We start from the raw sequence: 18,856 nt of genomic DNA, 5'->3' as shown, positions 1-18,856 counted from the left end.
ACAGGAAGCGCAGGTGCTAACCAGGACCAGGTCAAGACAACCAGGCTGCATCTGCTGGGGGCCCTGAGGCTCTTTGGGGAGAAGAGAGAGAACCCAGAAATCCTTCCTGTGCCGCCCTTGTTCCTTCCAGGTCTCTGCCTATTATAGGTGCGGGAATCCGGACACCCGTGGGACTGGAGTTTGCCTGGGGGGGGGAGGTCTCACATGCCACTTCAGTGTCTCCCATATGTCTCAGCTGGATTTCTAACCAGGTTCAAACAGCCTCATTGCATTGGTTCTCAGGATAGAGAGTTAGGTTGATGGGGGCAAGGAGGGGTTGGGTATTGCCAACTCCTGGTACAACTATAGCTACTGTGTCCCGTCCCACCCCTTTCCATGCAGGCCTCCCCTTCCCCACAAAGCACCAGTGTGTCCTGAAATATCAATACAACTGCCAACTGGACCTTCAGGTTCTTTATAATGAAATCATAGTATGCATGCCCACTTTTAATCCCTGCACCTGACAGCGGTGACACAGCTGAGATTTCCCTCCAAGGGCAAGGGTGGGAGCAGGCCTCCAGTCCTTCCCTGAAAAGCTACTGATGGTGAACAGTTCTAAGCTTAGCCCGGCACCAACACCCTGTCATTGTAGCTCCTCTCTGTAGCTTGCCCACACTGTGAACCTGTTTTCGAGGGAATCTTGTTCCTTTGCTTGCCTTGTGTCTTGATCATTTCTGTTGAGTTGGAAGCCAGGACCAAACCTAGCAATGCTGGTATCAAATCGGTAACTAGACACTGGATGGCCATTTGGCATGCTGAGTGTAAAAATGCTGCTTGGGGTCCAGTGTGATAGCGTAGTGGTTAAGGTCCTCTCCTTGCACACCTGGAATCCCATTTGGGCACCGGTTCTAATCCCGGTAGCCCTGCTTTCCATCCAGCTCCCTGCTTGTGGCCTGGGAAAGCAGTCGAGGACGGCCCAAAGCTTTGGGACCCTGCACCTGCTTGGGAGACCCAGAAGAAACTCCTGGCTCCAGGCTTCAGATTGGCTCAGCTCCAGCCATTGTGGCCGCTTGGGGAGTGAATGATTGTGCAGAAGATCTTCCTCTCTGTCTCTCCTCCTCTCTGTATATCTGACTTTGCAATAAAGATAAATAAAATTTTTTTTTGATGCTGCTTGGCATGCGAGTGCCTGGGTTCAAGTCCCAGCTCTTCCTTCTGATCCTGGCTTTAAGGTCAACACAACCTCAGGCGACAGCAGGTGAACAGGCACCTGGGTTCCTTCCTGGGAAGCCCAGTTCACCGTGTCTTGGGCTCCAAACTTGGGCCTGGCCCCACCCTGGCTGTCGGTGCTGTTAGAAGAGCGAACCAGACCACTGACAGATCTCTACTCTGCCTTTAAATAACAGTGTGAAGCAATAAGATAAAGGTGAAAGGAGAGTGAGTGGTTATGAGGGAGTGAATAGCCACTGTGTTTGGTGGGGGGCGAGTCCCCGAAAAAACATTCCATGAAGGAGGTGATGGCATGGGGGGTTGGGAGGTGGACGCTGCGCAGTGTAGACGCAGTACTCGTGCTATTTCTGCCTACTGACATGCCCTGGAGATGGTGGGCCAGTTCCCAAAGCCAGCTGGAGAGCCCTGTTCGTGGTTGTGCAAGCTGACATCTCTGCGGCCTCTGAGCCTCGTCGGAATGTTCTCCAGGAGGAAGCACGATGGCGGCTCCCTAGCCTGCCCTTTCCAGTTAGGGCGTCGGGAAGTTGGGTCCGTCCGAGTAGCAGGTGACCGTGGCCCCATACGGAGGAAGGTTGGAAGGATGGCTGAGGTGGTAAAGCAAGGTGACAGCTGCAGTGCTGGGGCTGGAAGTCGGGCCAGAATTTAAGGACCGTAACAGCTTTTTGGTAGAAAGAGAAATCTTCCAGCTGCTGGTTCAGTACCTAAAAGCCACGGCTGGGCCAGGCCAAAGACAGGAGCCAGGAACTCCGTCTGGGCCTTCCACACGGGGGGGGGGACAGGGCCCCCTGGGTCTTCGTCTGCTGCCTGCGCGCCCCCCAGTGTGCTTTGCCATTTGTAAACTTGGATCCCAAGCTCACTGAATTCCTCTTCAATATGAAACGCCATGCGTAGCTAGGTGGTGTCGGGCACTGAACGTTCAACCTTGGTTTTCCCAACATCCTTGGGCACATACACTCTGACTACTCGCTACCTTCATCCTTTGTTAAGATTTTTACGTGGGCCCAGCACGGTGGCCTAGTGGCTAAAATCCTCACCTTGAACGCCCCGCATATGGGCGCAGGTTCGCGTCCTAGCAGCTGAGGCAGGAGCAGGGTGGCATCCCGCTGCTGGGCCGGGGTGGGGTTAGAGCACCAGCACCTGTCAGTCCCACCACCGGCTGACAGAAGGCTTCCTCCAGGCCCTGGATGGGCGAAGGGGTGTCTTCTGTTTGCACCCTGGCCCTAAGCCTGCAATCCCGCCCTCCATCTCGGGGTAACAAACTGCTGTCCCCCAGCTTTCTGTGGGCTCTGAGCCTTAAAGGCATTCTGCCTTACAAGGTTGGGGGGCTCCCAGACCCATCGCCGACGCCCACCCCCACATGGCCAGCCACAGGCTTCGCAATGCCTCAGGCAAGGGGATCTGCAGCCTGCCTTCCACACGCCCGGCCTAGTCCCGCGGGTCCGGACACGTGGACGCCCCCCCGTCGACCCCCGCCCGCACGACCCCCGAGGCTGGGCGAGAGCCGGGCGCGGCCGCCCGGGCTTCAATGCTCAAGCCCCGCCCCTCGAGGTGTCGGTCACCGCGAGAGCCAATCACAGGTCACTCCGTCCTCGGCTCCGCCAATGGCTGGCCTGTTGCTAGGTGCTCCGGAGGTCTGCCCGCCTCCGCCGCCTCAGGGGCTGGATTCGGGCTCCGCTCGGAGGAAGTCCTTCTGCCTCGCCTCCCTCCGCCTGTCGTCATGCTCCTTGTGCTCTCAGGACCCTCTCGGTGCCTCGAGCGACCTGGTCGGGAGGTCTGACCCCTTGGTGAGAGCGCGGGTGTGGGACGGCTGACTCCTCTGCGTGCCGCCCCCCACGCACCCCTGGATCTGACCAGGTTCCCCGACCGAGCAGCAAAGTAGAGGACAGACCTGCTTGGGGTCCTGCAGCTGCGGGGGGCCAGACCCTAACCCACCTCGCTGTGCAGGTGGGTTAAACCCACCCTGCCTTTAATATTCCTCTCTCCTGGCCTTCAGAGCGGCCAACCAGATTTGAAGCTGGGCAGACCCACAGCCCCTCTGGCCTCCTCTGTGTGGCCTCAGAGTTGGCCGCTTTAATAAGCCACTGATTACTAACCAACAACAATTACCACCTGGCAGCGCAGATGCCACAGGGCAGGGTGGGGACAGGGGTGAGCTGGGGTCTTTCTGGAGACGGGCCGCGGGCAGGGAGGGTGTGTGAACGCAGCGTTGGGGAGGGGGTGTCGTTCTCGAAGAGTTCCTGGCCTGGCAGGAACCCCAGACCTGGGCAGAAATGCCAGCAGTTAGCACCAGGGGGCGCTCGCTCGCTGCCATGAGCCCCGGGAGTCGTGCGGAAGCAGTGTCCTCGGGCATCCTGCAGGGGGCAGTATCGTGCTTGTCTTGCTCCCCTTACACACCCACACCTCGTTCCAGGCCTGACCCAGGTGGGCTCAGATTTCCTGCCTGGATTTAGCACAATCCCTCCAGCCCGGGCTGCCGCCTCTGAGGTGGTAATCCCTCCAAGGGCTACCACCTGTTCCTGGGGGGGCAAGTGGAGTTTTTCCCCAGGGTCACCCGTTCTCCCACCTACCGATCACTGTTTCGGGACTCCAGGACCCCTGCAAGGGATCCCACGGTTCAGCCCCTTTCAGGCTGGGCAAACCTTGCGAAAAGGGTTTCCCAGTGCCAGCCCTAAGACCCCAGACCCTTATTGGTCCTGCATGGAGCCCCCCTGTCTTGCTCCCAAGTGTCCCATTGTTAGGGGGCCTTGGAGGAACCCCAAGCTTCCCCCTGCGGACCCCACCCTGTGCCTATAGACCTGTACAGTCTAGGTGGGACGGGGGGTTGGGGGGTAGAGTGGGAGGCCAGCTTCCTGCCCCTGCGTGTCGCGGCAGCAGCTGCGCTCACTGCTGCCTTGGGTAGGGCGAGGCGGGGCAGGGCTAGGTCCCAGGTCCGTAGGCATATCCGATTGGCAAGTGTCCCGGTTGGGAAGGAAGGGTGGGAGGGGCCGGGCTGTGGGAGGTTTAAATTCATCTGTTTGCCTTGTGAGGATGCAATCATTTTAGCCTAGGAAATAAAGTAACAATGGACAGTTTGGCAGGGGGATAAAAAGTATTCTTGTGACTAAGCCACAGAAATGACACATTCACACTGGAACTCCACTCTGTGTAGAGAGTTTAAGCACAGGTCAGGGGCAGAAAAGCGGCACAGGCTAGGACAGTTTGGGGACTAGAAGCGCCTGGTAAACAAGACCAACAAGCCTGGTCCTGTGTTGCAGATGAAGTTATGCGGGTGATAGCTACACACCCAGGCTTCAGGTCCCCAGGTCCTACTTCCTGTGGGAAGGGCTTTCCCAGGGAGCAAAAAAAAAGGGTATGGGCTGGGGAGGCCTGGCCTGCGCTGCTGTTTGCACAGACAGGGAAGAACAGCTTGTCGGAGCCACACTGTGTCTGTGGTTACGGAACATGCCAGGGAAAATCTATTTTGTGTCTGCATCTGCTTCTCCAGCCCTGGTCCTCCTCTCTGCCCCAGGAGCCAGGAGCTTACCTGGCTGAACACTTGACCTTCCTTTGGCAGCCAGGGAGGCGTTCCCAAACCCTGGGCTTGGACCTGAGACCTGGGCAGCCGCCCTTCTGTTTCCTGCTGAGCCAGGCCCGGGCAAGGCGGGAGTGCTTCCATGTTGCCAGTCCTCCCTGCCTGCATCAAGCAGCTGACAGTGGAGGGAGTGAGTGAGAATGCAGCTCAAACTCGGGAGTTGCCATGAGGCCACCTGGCTGGCTGGGCGGAAGGAAGCAGGGAAAGAAAACCAGTGCTTGGAGGACTCAAGGGCATGCTGTAGACCTCCTCAAAGTCCAGGGCTTCAAGGACCACCCTGACCTGCTGGGAGACCCTGGGCAGGTGCAGTCCACGTAACTTTACAGGAATGCAAGGCCTTGGATCAGGGTTGGGGAAACTCTGGGTCTTGGCCAGGAGGGGGCGCCCTAGACATGACCTAGGCAACTGCTGTCCTGCACCCCATATCTATACACACTCCAGGCCTCAGAGGGGCTTCGTAGAAGGGTTGGCCACCTTCCCGAGAACCACTTCCCCCCTGGCATACAACAGTAGCCTAAATGCCGAGCCCTGGGAGTGTCCCGCAGTGCAGAGGCCAGTGTATACCTGTGGGCGTGGGCAGACGGGGGAAGGTGTAGGGCATCTAGGCAGATTCACCGAGACCTGGCCCCTGCATTGTCCTGCCTGCTCTGTGCCAGGGTGGCTGCCAACAGGCCAGAGGAGCTGGGACACTCAGCTGTATGACCAATCCCTGGCGCTAGTTCTCCTAGGCTCTGTCCGTGGTCCAGGTCCGTGTCCAGGTCTCCCTCATGGGTGTGCAGGGGCTCAAGCTTGGACCATCCTCTGCTGCTTTCCTGGATGTATTAGCGGCAAGCTGGTTCAAGAAGTGGAGGAAGGGGTCTGGCGCGTTGGCCTAGCAGCTAAAGTCCTCACCTTGAACGCACCAGGATCCCATATGGACGCTGGTTTTAATCCCAGTGGCCCTGCTTCCCATCCAGCTCCCTGCTTGTGGCCTGGGAAAGCAGCAGAAAACAGCCAAAAGGCCTTGGGACCCTGCACCCATGTGGGAGGCCCGGAAAAGGCTCCTGGCTCCTGGCCTCTGGCTTCAAAGTAGCGCAGCACTGGCCATTGCGCTCACTTGGGGAGTGAATCATCAGACAGAAGATCTTCCTCTCTGTCTCTCCTCCTCTCTGTATATCTAACTTTCCAATAAAAATAAATAAACCTTTCTTTTTAAAAAAAAAAAAAGTGGAGGAGCCGGGACTGCCTGTTGGATGCTGGCATCACACATGGCCCAGCATGCCCGGATGACGAGACCTGGAAGCAATTTGCCTCTTAGCAGCCAAGGCCACAGTCTGCCCAGGCTGGCTCGCTGAGAGCTCGGTCACAGGCTGGGTGGGGAACCACGGACAAGGAATGGGTGACATGACAGATGGAGAGGTTCTTCTGCTGCCCCACCTGCACTCTGTGACCCTGCCCTGTCCTGGGGGGCCACGTTAGCCCCCGCCCGGCCCATGCCTCACACACCTGTCTCCCCTGGGAGCTTTTCTGCAGCAGGGATCTGGCCTGGTCCCCTAGCCAAACCTGTCAATGGGAGTCCGCTCATCACACAGGCTGCATGTGTGTGCTTCCCAGCCCTTGCTCAACTATCCAAGAGAAAATACCCCCTCAACATGTCCTCTGAGGCCAGTCCCCTTCCTCCAGGTGGCCAAGGCAGGACTAGTGGGCACCAACCATTGTAACTTTCTAGGGCATTCCAGTCCTTTCACCTGTGCCCCTAGGCGGGGCTCGGGACCTCCAACACTTCTAGGGACTGGCCCTGGACCACTGCAGGCTGTTGACCCTTACCTGTTCTAGACCATGGGCCCGAGATGCCCCCCTCCGACACACACACTGGGCAGCTCTCCCCATCTAGGGCTGCCCCCTGGGTCTCCAGAGCAGCCCTAGGCAGCAGGCTCTCAGCTGCAGCCCTGGCATCCCGCCCCCACCTCCCCAAGGGTGTCCCTTCCTGCCCCCTCCAGGACCTTATCTGGCAAGTCTCAGTCTTTGAGACCTGCTGTTCCCAGCTGTCAAGCAGCAGTAACTGTAGCTCTTCCCGGAGGATTACCCTGTAAGGGCACCCCAGGGCAGATTTGCTGAACACACCCAGACAGCCGTGGGGCCTGCCCTGCCCACCCCCACCAGGCCTGGTCAGCTCTGGACAGAGCCAGGGGCGAGAGCCAAAGGCCTGACTGTCCAGGTCCTGGGTGCTGGGAGCGTGGGAGTGTCTCCCAGGAGAAGGGTGGCCGGTTGAGGGGGTTGGACTGGAGACAGAAGGGCAGCCAGTGGTGGCAGCCGCACCGTGAGCTGCCAGCCAGGCACACACAGGATCCCTGTGGGCCATTTTCATTAACACGGGAGCTGGCGGGGGAGGGTGGTGATAGGTTGGTGGTGTGTGTGTGTGTTCCACACCCTTCATGATCGTGGTGGTGGTGTGTGTGTTGTGTTCCACACCCTTCCCAGTCTCTCCCAGCAGCAGTCCTGGGAAAATAAGGCTGTGGGTGTGACAGATCTTGCCAGGGAACTGCCACACCCCCAACTTCCTGGGAGACCTTGAAGGTGGCCAGACTAGCTCCCTCTTTGGACCTAGGCAGAGGCTGGGGGAGGGGGAGGCGATGGTCGTTTCTACCTGGGCCAGTTCAGCCAAAGTCCCTGCATGTCACCACCCCTGGCTCGTGGGCACCTGGCTCCAAGGGCAGGGCAGCCACCCATCCTCCTCCAAGGGGCTGTCTGGGTTGGCTCAGAATCACCTGAAATTGTTACCCGTCCATGGAGGACAACCAAACACTGAAGCTGAAGACACTCTCAGCTGGCCCAAAGCTCCCCAGCCCGAGGGGGTGCTGGCCACAGCTGTTCCAGGTGCAGCTGGACTCCCATACCTGGCCTGGAAATGTTAACCGGTTACAACCACTCCCTTCCTCTCGGCAGACAAAGGGACCCAAAGGGACAGCTACACCTGAGCCACCCCCTTCCTGGACCCAGCACGCCCCTGAGCCGCAGCGACGCCACGTGACGCTCTCCCCCAAACACCAGCATCTGAGGCAGGAGCAAGAAGCTGCTTTCAACTTTATTTGCAAAAAAAAACCCCAAGCAAAACCAGAAGGTAACAGTATCAAAAAAGCATACAAGTGGGTGCGGGGAAGGGCTGGGGTGATGCCCAGGAAGTTTCTACAAGTTTCTACTGGGACGCCGGCGGCTCGGACTTGCCGGCCTGCGGGCCTCCGAGCTGGGCGCGGGCCTCGAAGGTGACCGGGATGGTGATCTCAGCTGACTGCGTGGCCGGCTTGGGCAGCGGGGCCTCCACGGTGAGCGTGCCCTCAGGCGACAGCGAGGATGAGACCAGGGTGGGGTCCACACCAGAGGGCAGCCTGGACAGGTCGGGAGAGGAAAAAAAAAAAAAAAAAAAAAGGCAGCAAGGAGTTAACATGGTGAGGTGCAGGTAGTGGGGGAGGGGCATGGGGCGGACACTCCACGCAAGGTCACCCCTTCCAGACACACACAAAGTGGGACCAGGACTTACGTGTACTTCCGGGTGAAACAGCGGGAGATGTAGCCGTGCTCGTCTTGTCTCTCTTCGTGCTTGCCTGCGGGGGTGGGGGGGGGGTGAAGGCGAACAGAGAAAAGCTCAGAGGCCGGGAGGGGAAAAAGAGAGGATTTCTCCCACCACCTCGGCCTGCTCAGTGAAGATACAGACGAGAGAGAACTCTTTAGGAAGTGTGGTGGGGCGTCTGAGTGTCCGGGACCCTCAGAAACTTCTGGAAAGTTCCAGTCTGCGCTTTGGGAGCGGGAGGGAGTCGTGCGCACAAGCGCACACTGAGCGGCGCACACGCCCCCGAGGCCGCGGTGCCCGAGCGGGGCTGGGGAAGTGGACAGACGGCTCCCGGAAGGCGCTGCTTCCTTGGGGTTGAGGAGGTGGGTACGGGGCTCTGCTGGACACCGAGGGGGGCACGAAGGTCCCACAAAGCCGAGAAGGCACCTGCGGCCGCGGCCCGGGGCGGGACGCACGGGAAAGCTCCGGCTTTCTGGTTTCCAACTGTCCATGCCGGCCGGGAGAAGCCCGGGGAGGTGGCAGGGTGGCCGGAATAGGGGGGACACGTCTCACTTACCGGTAATCTCCACCACGCCGTCCTTGGTCTTGACCGTCAGCTCCTCGGGGGCGAAGTGGTTGACGTCCAGGGCGACGCGCCAGCGGTCAGCAGTGTGCCGGATCTCGGAGACGCCGCTGCTGAGCTGCCGGCTGAGCGCACGGCTGTAGGCGGGCGCGGCCACGGCGGGGACCTCGGCGGCGGGCAGCGGGCGCACGTAGCCCGGCCAGCCGCTGCCGCCGAACCACTGCGCCCACTCCTCGGGCAGCCGCGCCAGCCCGAAAGCCTGGTCGAAGAGGCGGCTGTGTGCCGGGTACCAGTCGCGGAACGGGTCCCAGCTCGGGCTGCGCAGGAGCGAGAAGGGCACGCGGCGCTCAGTCATGCTGGCGGAGCTGTGTGCTGAGTTGCGTCCGGGTTGAGGGTGCAGAGCGGTGTCGTACTCCGGGGGGCTCCCCTCGGCTCTTTTATGGGCCTCCAGCCGGGTATTTTTAGCAGGCGGTGCCTCAGGTCTCTATTAATGGCCAGGATCAGCTGGGGGCCGCTCCGCCCCCTGAATTCCTCCCCCAGAGAGGCGAGGTGGGGCGGGGCGGGGAAGGTTCTGCCCACATCTGGAACCTTCTCTTGTTTGGGAAGACAAATGCGTGGAGCCGCAGCCGCCGCCCCCGCCCCGGCCGGTGGGGGTGTTGAGGGCTGGAGCAGTGCCCTGGGCAGGGCCCTGAAGCCTGGGCAGTCAAGCACAGTAGGCCGTAGGGCAGGTTGGAAGTGGCAGGGCCAGGAATTAGGGAGCTGGGAGGAACCCCCGTGGAGGGGGCGCTCCCCAGAAATCTTCTGGGGTCCCAAGGTGTGTGAGCCCCCTCTCGTCCCCATCACCCCCGCGTTCTTCCCATAAGCTGCAGAGCTTGTGTCCCTAAACCCACCCATAAGGCTGCCAGGGCCTCACTCTCCCCATCCGGAAAATGGGAGCTGGCCAGGAAAGTGTTTTACGTAATGGAGTTAGCTGGGAATGCGATGACTTCATGCCAGGGAAGATTTGGCCTCGGGCCTAAGCCAGGTCGCTCTTGTTTGGCTGTTGTCATCTACCTGGAACAGAGGGACAAGGAGGTGGAGCTTGTGGGGTTTCCCCCTCTGCCAAGCCCCAAAGCACCCCCATCCCCAACCTTGTGCCAGGATGCGAGGGGTCCTGAGGCAGGTGTTGGTCTTAGCTCTCCAGTGTATCTGTTCTCTTTGAAACCCTGGCTGGGGACCTGCGCTGTGGCTTAAAAGGCGAATCCACCACCTTCAAGCGCTGGCATCTCATCTGGGCACCTGTTCAGGTCCTGGTTGATCCACTTCCCATCCCAGCTCCCTGCTTGTGGCCTGGGAGAGCAGTAGAGAAGGTGGCCCAAAGCCTTGGGACCAAGCACCCACGTGGGAGACTCAGAGGCTCTTGGCTTCAACTCAGCTTTGACCACTGTGGCCATTTGGTGAGTGAACCAGCAGATGGGAAATCTTTCCCTCTTTGTCTCACCTCTCTGGTCTCACAACCCTGGTTGGCTGGCTGGGAAACCACAGTGGGACAGGCGTGGGGGAAAGGCAGGGCCCTTCTTGGTGGGCCTCAGTTTCCCCTTCTGCCACGGGTCACCTTGGCTATTTAAGTAGCGGAGCTCACCTGTGGGCCTGCTCCATCTACCCCCACCTCACCGCCCACCTCACCCCCCACCTCACCCCCCACCTCACCTCACCCCAGGATCTTGCAGTAACCTAACCTTGCATATCTCTCTCCTGTCCTTCCTGCCTTCCTCTCCCCTCCGCCCCAGTGCAGGTCGGGAACAGGAAACTCATGCCCAGTCTCCCCTAAAACACCCCCCCCCAACCAGCCAGCATCCACCCCCTGCCTTGCTGCCCTGCTCCCCCTCCCAGCCACAACCAGGTGCTGCTGCCCAGACCCCCAACCCCTGCCCGGGGTCTCCCACTCCCTAGGCCGAGCTGAGGAAGCAGGAAGGCCCCTCCCTTCTCTGAGTTCCTCTTTCTTCCTTTCTCCCGCTCGAAGATTCACTCGTTTGAAAAGCAGAAAGAGAAGCAGGCAAGTGAGAAATCATTCGCCTGCTGATTCATTTCCCTAGATGGCCTCACCAGCTAGGCCTAAGCCAGGTCTCCTACAGGGGGCAGGGGCCGAGGTCCTTGGGCCACCATCTGTACCCTTCCCAGGTGGGAGAGCAGGCTGCTGAATAAGAAGCAGAGCAGCTAAGACTTGAACTGACGCCCTAGTATAGGATGCCGGCACAGCAAGCACTGGCTTAGCGTGCTGCGCCTTAATGCCTACAAATGTACGCATTACGTCTTCCTCGCCCACCTGCTCCCCATCGGGCACAAGCTGGGGCTTGGCCATGGCCGTGAAGTTACCCACAAAAAGGCTACTTTGGGGACGCAAGGGGTGGGGAGGCAGTGAAACAGGGCTTCCTGAAGCCCCGGACCCTTTGCTGGCCAGCACAGCCAGCCCTATAAAGTTGGGGTGAGATCAGAAGCCAGGCAAAGTTCTCACCCGTCCCTGCCTGCCCAACAGGGCCCAGTCCAGGGTGCCACACCCTGGAACCAGCTGTCAGGTGTGCTCAGGAGTGCCTTCAGGCGTGGGCCTGCCCAGTCCAGCCACGCTTGCTAATGGTGGTAGCAGCTGACTGCCTGTCTGCTTTGGAGACAAAAGCTTTCTTCATCTTCATCACTGCCTTCATCTCCCCGAAAGCCAGGGCTGGAGTGGGGGGAGGGGGGAGAGCATCCTCCTCACTGCCCCAGCTGAGAGATATTGGGTAACCAAGGGCCCAGTGCCCCATGGGACTCGCTTGGTCATGCAGAGCTCACCCTGCCCATCACAGGGTGGAGGGGACGCAGGAGTTGGGGAGCAGGGTTGGTGCAGGGAGAAACTGGGTTTTGGGGTCACGCAGGGCTGGGCCTGTATCTGAGCCTCCCTCTCCGTGAGCTCATGCTTTGACCTCTGCAAACGGGGTTAACCATGCAGCTGGCTCGGCTCACTCAGAGCTGTGGTCCGTGTCCAGCCAGGGACTGGGCGTGGCAGGTGCCTGGGGCTCAGGCATGCTGGCTGGCGTTCAGAGGGTCATTTTGTTTTTTCTGTAAGATTTGTTTATTTTTATTGCTAAGGCAGATTTACAGAGAGAAGGAGAGACAGAAAGATCTTCATCTGCTGGTTCACTCCCCAAGTGGTCACAGTGGCCAGAGCTGAACTGATTCAAAGCCAAGAGCTTCTTCTGGGTCTCCTACATGGGCGCAGGGTCCCAAGGCCCGGGCCATCCCTTCTATTGCTTTCCCAGGCCACAGGCAAGGAGCTGGGATGGGAAGTGTAACAGCCAGGGCATGAACTGGCCTCCATATGGGATACTGGTGGGTTAGCCAGTTGAACCAATGCACTGCTCCCTGCCCCCACCCCCCCAGGGTCTTTAATTGTGGATTGGGAGACCTAGAATCAAGCCACGGGGGACGTGAAAGCCTCTTCTCAGAGGTCTGGCCTCTCGCTTCTCTATCCAACACAGGGATGAACCGGGCTGGCTGGCTGGGGCTGCACTGCCCACCCAATAACCAGGCTGGGCAAGGGGTGCCATGGTGTGTTGGTTCACACGTTCCTGGCTGGCTCCAGCACCCCGGCCCTGAGTGGTTTTTTTGTTTTGTTTTGTTTCCCTTGGGATAGATAGAACAACTCTAAGCCCCTAGAGATTTTCCAGAAACAGTGGGGGTGGGGGCAGAAAGAACAGGACATAGCCCCATCCCTCCCCTTCCTCCACTTCCTGGCCCCTGCAGGGTTTGGGCAATCTCATGTGGATGGAGCCCCCATTCTATCCCCCTTAGTCCTCAGTTCGAGGGACACTCTAGCAGAGTAAAGACCACAGCCACACCTCCACCGCACACCGTCCCAGCCACGGGAGTCAGCCCCTCCCTCTCGCTGGCCAGACCTCAGAGAAAATGCTGGAGTCTTCCAGGCCGTTGCCTGGGCTCCCGGGAGAGGCCTGCCAGCTGACGGATTCCACCAGCTTTACTGAGACCCAGGATTGGAGTGCGTGGGGGTGGGGACATAAGGGATTTCTGGAAAGATCTAGACTTTGCGATTTGTCTCGTAAGAGAACTCTGCAGCCTGCCCCACTGCATGCCTTTGGTTCTGGCTGGTCTCCAGGGTCTCCCTGCACCACTGAAGGGGGGGTGGCCCATCCTCTCTCTGCCAGCCCCACCCCACCAGGTCGTCCAGCAGAGCCCCCTGGGGGGCGGGGGAGCTGGGTACCTCAGGCCTCTGTGACCTTGGCTGGAGCCCAGCACTGTGACTCATTCTCTTGATCTGTACAGTGAGACGGTCGGACTGGATGTTCTCGAAGTCTCCTTCCAGTGAATCAAGTTTCTCTCCCGTGCCGCCCCTCCCCCAGCCCCTTGGTCAGCGGCTCCTTCACGATCTCCATGCTGTGTGTGCGTGGACCAGGGGCACACCTCAAAGTCCATGGAAAACAAAGATGTTTGTTTTGATTCAAAAAAATTTTTTTGACATCCCAGAATATTATTTCCTTAATATACATCTTCTGTAAACTTAAAAAAAAAAAAGAATTATTTGCTTATTTATTTGAAAGGCAGAGTTACGGAAGCAGAGAGAGACCATCCGTGCCCTGGTTCACACCTCAAATGGCTGAAACAGCCAGAGCTGGGCCGAACCAAAGCTGTGAGTCAGGAGTTTCTTCTGAGTCTCCCATGTGAGTGCAGGGGCCCAAACACTTGGATTATCTTCCGCTGCTTTTCCAAGAGCTTTCACAGAGAGCTGGATGGGAAGTAGAACAGCTGGGACTTGAACCTGCGCCCCTGTGGATGCTGGCAGTACCTGCTACGCCACAGTACCAACCTCTTCCACAAACTTTTTAAAGACCTCTTTTGTATGGGGTATGGTGGCAGCACTTCTTTGGCCATATTTCATTAGGTTGTTTTCCTTTAGAATTTTTAAAAAATGTATGTATTTTTATTGGACAGGCAGATATACAGAGAGGAGCAGAGACAGAGAGGAAGATCTTCCATCCGATGGTTTACTCCTTAAGTGGCTGCAACAGCTGGAGCTGAGCCGATCCAAAGCCAGGAGCCAGGAGCTTCTTCCAGGTCTCCCACATGGGTGCAGGGTCCCAAGGCTTTGGGCCGTCCTCCACTGCTTTCCCAGGCCACAGGCAGGGAGCTGGATGGGAAGCAGGGCTGCTAGGATTAGAACCAGCGCCCGTATGGGATCCTGGTGCGTTCAAGGCGTGGACTTTAGCCAGTAGGCTACTGTGCTGGGCCCTAGAAATTTTTTGTTTAAGATTTACTATTTTCATTGGAGAGGCAGATTTAAAAAGAGAAGAGACAGAGACAAAAATCTTTCAGCTGTTGGTTCACTCTCCCTAGTGGCCACAATAGCCAGAGCTGAGCTGATCTGAAGCTTCTTCCAGGTCTCCCATGCGGGTACAGGATCCCAAGACCCCAGGCCATGCTCCACTGCTTTCCCAGGCCACAAGCAGGGAGCTGGATGGGAAGTGGATCAGCCCGGACACAAAGCAGCACCCACAGGGTATCCCAGCACATGCAAGGCAAGAACTCCAGCCACTAGGTCGCCACCCTGGGCCCATGTTAATCATTTTCTAACTTCTGACCCCTAAGCCCTCTGGCCTTGGACTGAACCCAAACATCTCCCCTTTACTAAAGCCTACTGCAGCTCTGTCTGCACTGCCAGCTCGTGATGGTCTGGGATACAATCTCACCAGGCTTGATCAGTGCCCCCAAACTGTTTCTTCCTTAAAAGTTGAGGTTGATTGAGGAGGACAAGACACCACCCCCAGGCTGAACTATGGCGGGCGGCTCCTCTCTGTGGGCCCTGCTAAGCCTGGTGTGACTTAAGGGCTTTGCTCAAATTCCAGGATGGTGAGGAAAAGCTGTGGGTAGGGCCGCAGATCTGCAGGAGATAGCACGTTCCTGTCCTGTGATGGATGTGGGTCCCCCATCCCTACAAAGAGCACCCTAGAAAGCATGTAACTTGTGCTGCGGGTGGGAGCCCTGGGGGTTGGGGGTCCCTGAGAAGGTTTACATGTGTAAGGTGGGGCCCAGGGAAGGGCAGGTGCTGGGTAACAGAGCCACTGCGCTGAATTCTTGAGCTGAGTCAGGCTTCCAGAAACATCCCGAAGAGGCAGGGCACGCGTGCTCCCAGGCAGGAACGCGCACACTGGGCGTGTCCTCTGGCTAACTGCCCTGGGACTGAGGCTGCAGGAAACCAACTAGGGAGAAAGGGGAAGGAAAATGCAGCCAGGCGGATGCGAAAGCCCTGTCCCGCCTCCCATCGCGCCCAGGAGAGGACCCCAAGACCAGACAGATGAGCAGGTCGCAGGCAGGCGGGGGGGGGGGGGGGCCTGATGGGGAAACGGCCCGGCTGGGGTCCTGGGGAAGGACGGGGAAGAAGCGGGCTTAGGGCTTCCACGCTGGGATGAGTGGGCCTATCCCTGCCCCGAGGGACAGAGCCCCACTGGCTCCTCGCTTCTCTGTCGCCCTCTCGTGTCTGCCTCACGCCAGCGCCGTCTCAGGCTTCCCCCTGCCGACCACGCAGGATGTGGAAGCCGCAGGTGTCCCAGGGAAGGCAGTGGAAGAAGTCGCAAGTATTGGGCGAGGGGGGCCTGCCACCCCTGTGGGAGACCTGGATGGAGTGCCTGACTCCTGGCATCGGCTTAACCCAGAATTGACTGTTGTGGGCCAACTGAGGAGTGAAGATCTCTCTTCCTGTCTCTCCTGCTCATTCTGCCTTTCAAATAAATGTACAGCTCCCCTCCCAGAGGGGGGTGGGGAAAGGTCTTTCTGCCCAGCTATATTGCTCTACCTTTGAGATTAATAAATCTTAGCGATGGAGAGTGTGGCCCAAGAACAGGTTCCTAGATGAATCCAGATATGTGAGCAGCTGAAGGCTCTGCAGAATGAGGAGGGAAGTGAGCAGGGCAGGGCAGCTGGCCCTGGGCTCCCTGCACCGGGGTCGTGGGACTCTGGCCAAGGGAGTGGTGGACTCCGAGGGCGGGCAGCGCAGCAGGCAGGGTCCATCCTGCACATGGCAGGAGAAAGACCAGATTGGCATTTCAAGAGCCGGTGGGAGGACTTGGATAGGGCAAGATGGAGGTGGGTGGGACCAGGGGGCTGAGGTGGGTGGGTGGACACAGTACTGGGACAGCCTAAGTGGGAGGGGTGGAAAGCGGCACGAGGGCTGAAGGAAGGGAAGCAGCAGGCCCCAAGGCCGGTGCAGGCACCCTGTGACTCAGACTGAAGTTTATGCTCATCTTTGGTTGTGGAAGAACAGATCACTTGGCTAAATCCTCACCTGGTAAATGCCAAGATCCCATGTAGGCACTCGTTCATGTCCCAGATGCTCCACTTCCCACCCAGCTCCCCGCTTGTGGCCTGGGAAAGCAGTAGAGAAGGTGACCCAAAGCCTTGGGACCCTGCACCCATGTGGGAGACCAAGTGGAAGTTCCTGTTCCCTGGCTTTTTGTAAATCTGATCTGCCTTTTCAATAAAAAGAAATACATTTTAAAGATTTATTTATTTTTATTGGAAAGTCAGATATACAGAGAGAAGAGACAGAGGAAGATCTTCTGTCCAGTGATTCACTCCCCAAGTGACCGCAACAACCAGTTCTGCACTGATCCAAAACCAGTAACCAGGAGCTTCTTCCAGGTCTCCCACGCGGGTGCAGGGTCCCAGGGCTTTGGGCCGTCCTCCACTGCTTTCCCAGGCCACAAGCAGGGAGCTGGATGGAAAGTGGGACTGCTGGGACTAGAACCAGCGCCCACGTGGGATCCTGGCACGTGTTCAAGGCGAAGATTTTAGCCGCTAGGCCACCGTACTGCCCCACTATGTGTGTTTTTAAGTGCTTGATTATGTAGAACACAGTGTGAGATTCCCCGGCCCTGTGCTCTTCAGCTCCAGTGTCCACAGTAGCCAGGGCGGGGCCGGGTCAGGGACCAGGAACTCAGTCCAGGGCTTCCAAGCAGTGGCAGGGACCCAGTGACTAGCATAGTGTCCCCCTAACTTTTTAACAATTTCCCTCATTGTATTTCTTCCCCTTAGAGATAAACAGACACGTGGCCCTCCTCCTCTTGCCTCTTCTTTTTTTCTCCCTTCTAGAATGAATTTTAAGGCTTGTTTTGACTCAGATTTCCTTGGAAAACCTGAAGAAGGCCACAAACTCTCACCCCACAGTTTGGCCTGTCACCTTGGGCTAGAAACCTCTCAAGTCCATGAGAACCCATGGGTGAAGAGGGTTAAGGAGTAGGTTCTGGGGCATAAATAAATCTTTTTTAAAAATGGGCCTGGTGCAGTAGTCTAGTGGCTAAAGTTTTCACCTTGCACATGCCAGGCTCCCATATGGGTGCCCGTTCATGTCTCAGATGCTCCACTTCCCATCCAGCTTCCTGCTTGTGGCCTGGGAAAGCAGTAGAGAAGCTGACTCAAAGTCTTGGACCCTGAACCTGTGTGGGAGACCTGGAAGAAGCTCCTGGCTCCTGACTGGCTCAGCTCCACTCGGGAAGTGAACCAGCAGATGGAGGATCTTTGTCTCTCCTTCTCTCTGTATATGTTTTTCCAATAAAAATAAATACATCTTTAGAAAAAAAAAATCAAAACATACTGTAGGAGTGGTCGTTACATAAAAAAGGAAGCCCACCACTCTAGATCCCCTTTTTTGGACCACCCAGCTGGGCTGGGCAGAGCGCAGGCTTGCTGAATTGTGCTCTCCTCAAGCCGAAGGCCCGTTCCTGTGGCCCTCCTCAGCCCACCCCCACATGCGAAGGCCCAGCAGATGTGCAGGCTCCAGCCTCTTTGGCCACAGCCAGGAGGTCTCAGCTTGTTGATTTCCCTCCCCAAGTGAGCCAGGAAGTGAGTGTGGGTAGGACACTAGCTCCTGGTGGGGTGGAAAGGGAAGACCCCCCCCTTGATCTTCTCCCTTGGGGTCTTCCTCATTCATCAGCAGGAAGGACATCCCACCCTCATCCCAGGACTTTCCAGGTGCCCACAATCAGAGGCGCTGTCTCACCCCCTGCCACCAGGGCACCAAGAGTTTTATTGGAATCCAATCTTGTGTCCGCACTGCGGAAGAAAGAGGGGAAATGGAGAGAGGAGAAGCCCCCGCCAGACCCCAGAATCCCTCCCTCCCCCGACCGGCCTGGGGCATCGTGCCCCTGCCCCTTGTACTGAAGGAAGACTTTGTGAGATCCCTGAGGGCAGCAAGGAGGAGGCTGGGAGCCGGCAGAGGAGGACTGGAACTGCTACTTCCTCCCCTGACCAGAGCTTCAGCCTGAGGCCCCCAGAGCCATGTGGGCCCTCTCTGCTCCACTCTGGGGCTCCTTGGCCACCGGTCACCGGGGTCACCAGTCGGTCAGGCCTCTGTGCTGTCCTGGGGCTGGGACACACAGACCTGGTCCCTGTGCCTGAACACTCATCGTGTGAGCCGGCAGCTCCCCTTATGTCCATCCCCCTCCTCTTCCATGTCCTGGTCTGTACTCCATTTGGTCTCAGGATCTGATGCAGCTGTGGCCCGTCCCTCCCCACCACCCCTTCCCTACCTCTCATCATGCAGGTGGCCTGGCTGCTGTGGCCTTGGCCCAGGGCACTTGGCGAGGGCTGCCCTGGACATGTGGGACCCAGAGTGAGCCTCCTCTCCTGGGGCTCTCGGGACTTTGGGACTACCCAGTCTGGGTAGGGCTAGGGCCAGCCACCAACCCTGAGCTGGGTCCTCCCACAGCCAGCTCAGCAGGTGCCTGGAGGAAGGGGCATACAGTTCCATTCCTGTCTAGCTTATATCTTGGTTGCTGTTTCCAATGAGAGGAAAAAGCCCCTCCCCCTCCACTCAGTTCTGGCACCTTTTTGAGGTGTCTCTGAGCTGAGGTGAAGTGACACAGCAGGCTGTGGTATCCGCAGCCTGATGAGCTGGCATCAAGCGGGAAGTGGACGGTGGCCCAGGGTGGCCCGTGTTCGCACG

The 18,856-nt window shown here is 58.2% G+C and overlaps 1 protein-coding gene across 1 annotated transcript; it reads right to left on the bottom strand.

Annotated features, from left to right (window-relative positions):
- Positions 1–7,830: 7,830 nt before the first annotated feature.
- On the bottom strand, positions 7,831–9,667 carry LOC121151945 (heat shock protein beta-1). The gene is made up of 3 exons (XM_040973807.1): positions 8,884–9,667; positions 8,298–8,361; positions 7,831–8,145 (listed from the first exon to the last, which is right to left on the bottom strand). Exons 1-3 carry the CDS (start codon positions 9,242–9,244, stop codon positions 7,956–7,958), a joined length of 615 nt encoding a protein of 204 aa, XP_040829741.1. The 5' UTR covers positions 9,245–9,667; the 3' UTR covers positions 7,831–7,955.
- Positions 9,668–18,856: the final 9,189 nt, after the last annotated feature.

Source organism: Ochotona curzoniae, unplaced genomic scaffold, assembly GCF_017591425.1.
Source record: "Ochotona curzoniae isolate NIBS_2020 unplaced genomic scaffold, NIBS_Ocur_1.0 contig_2321, whole genome shotgun sequence".
NCBI lineage: Eukaryota > Metazoa > Chordata > Mammalia > Lagomorpha > Ochotonidae > Ochotona > Ochotona curzoniae.
This window is presented reverse-complemented; position numbering and strand designations above follow the sequence as displayed.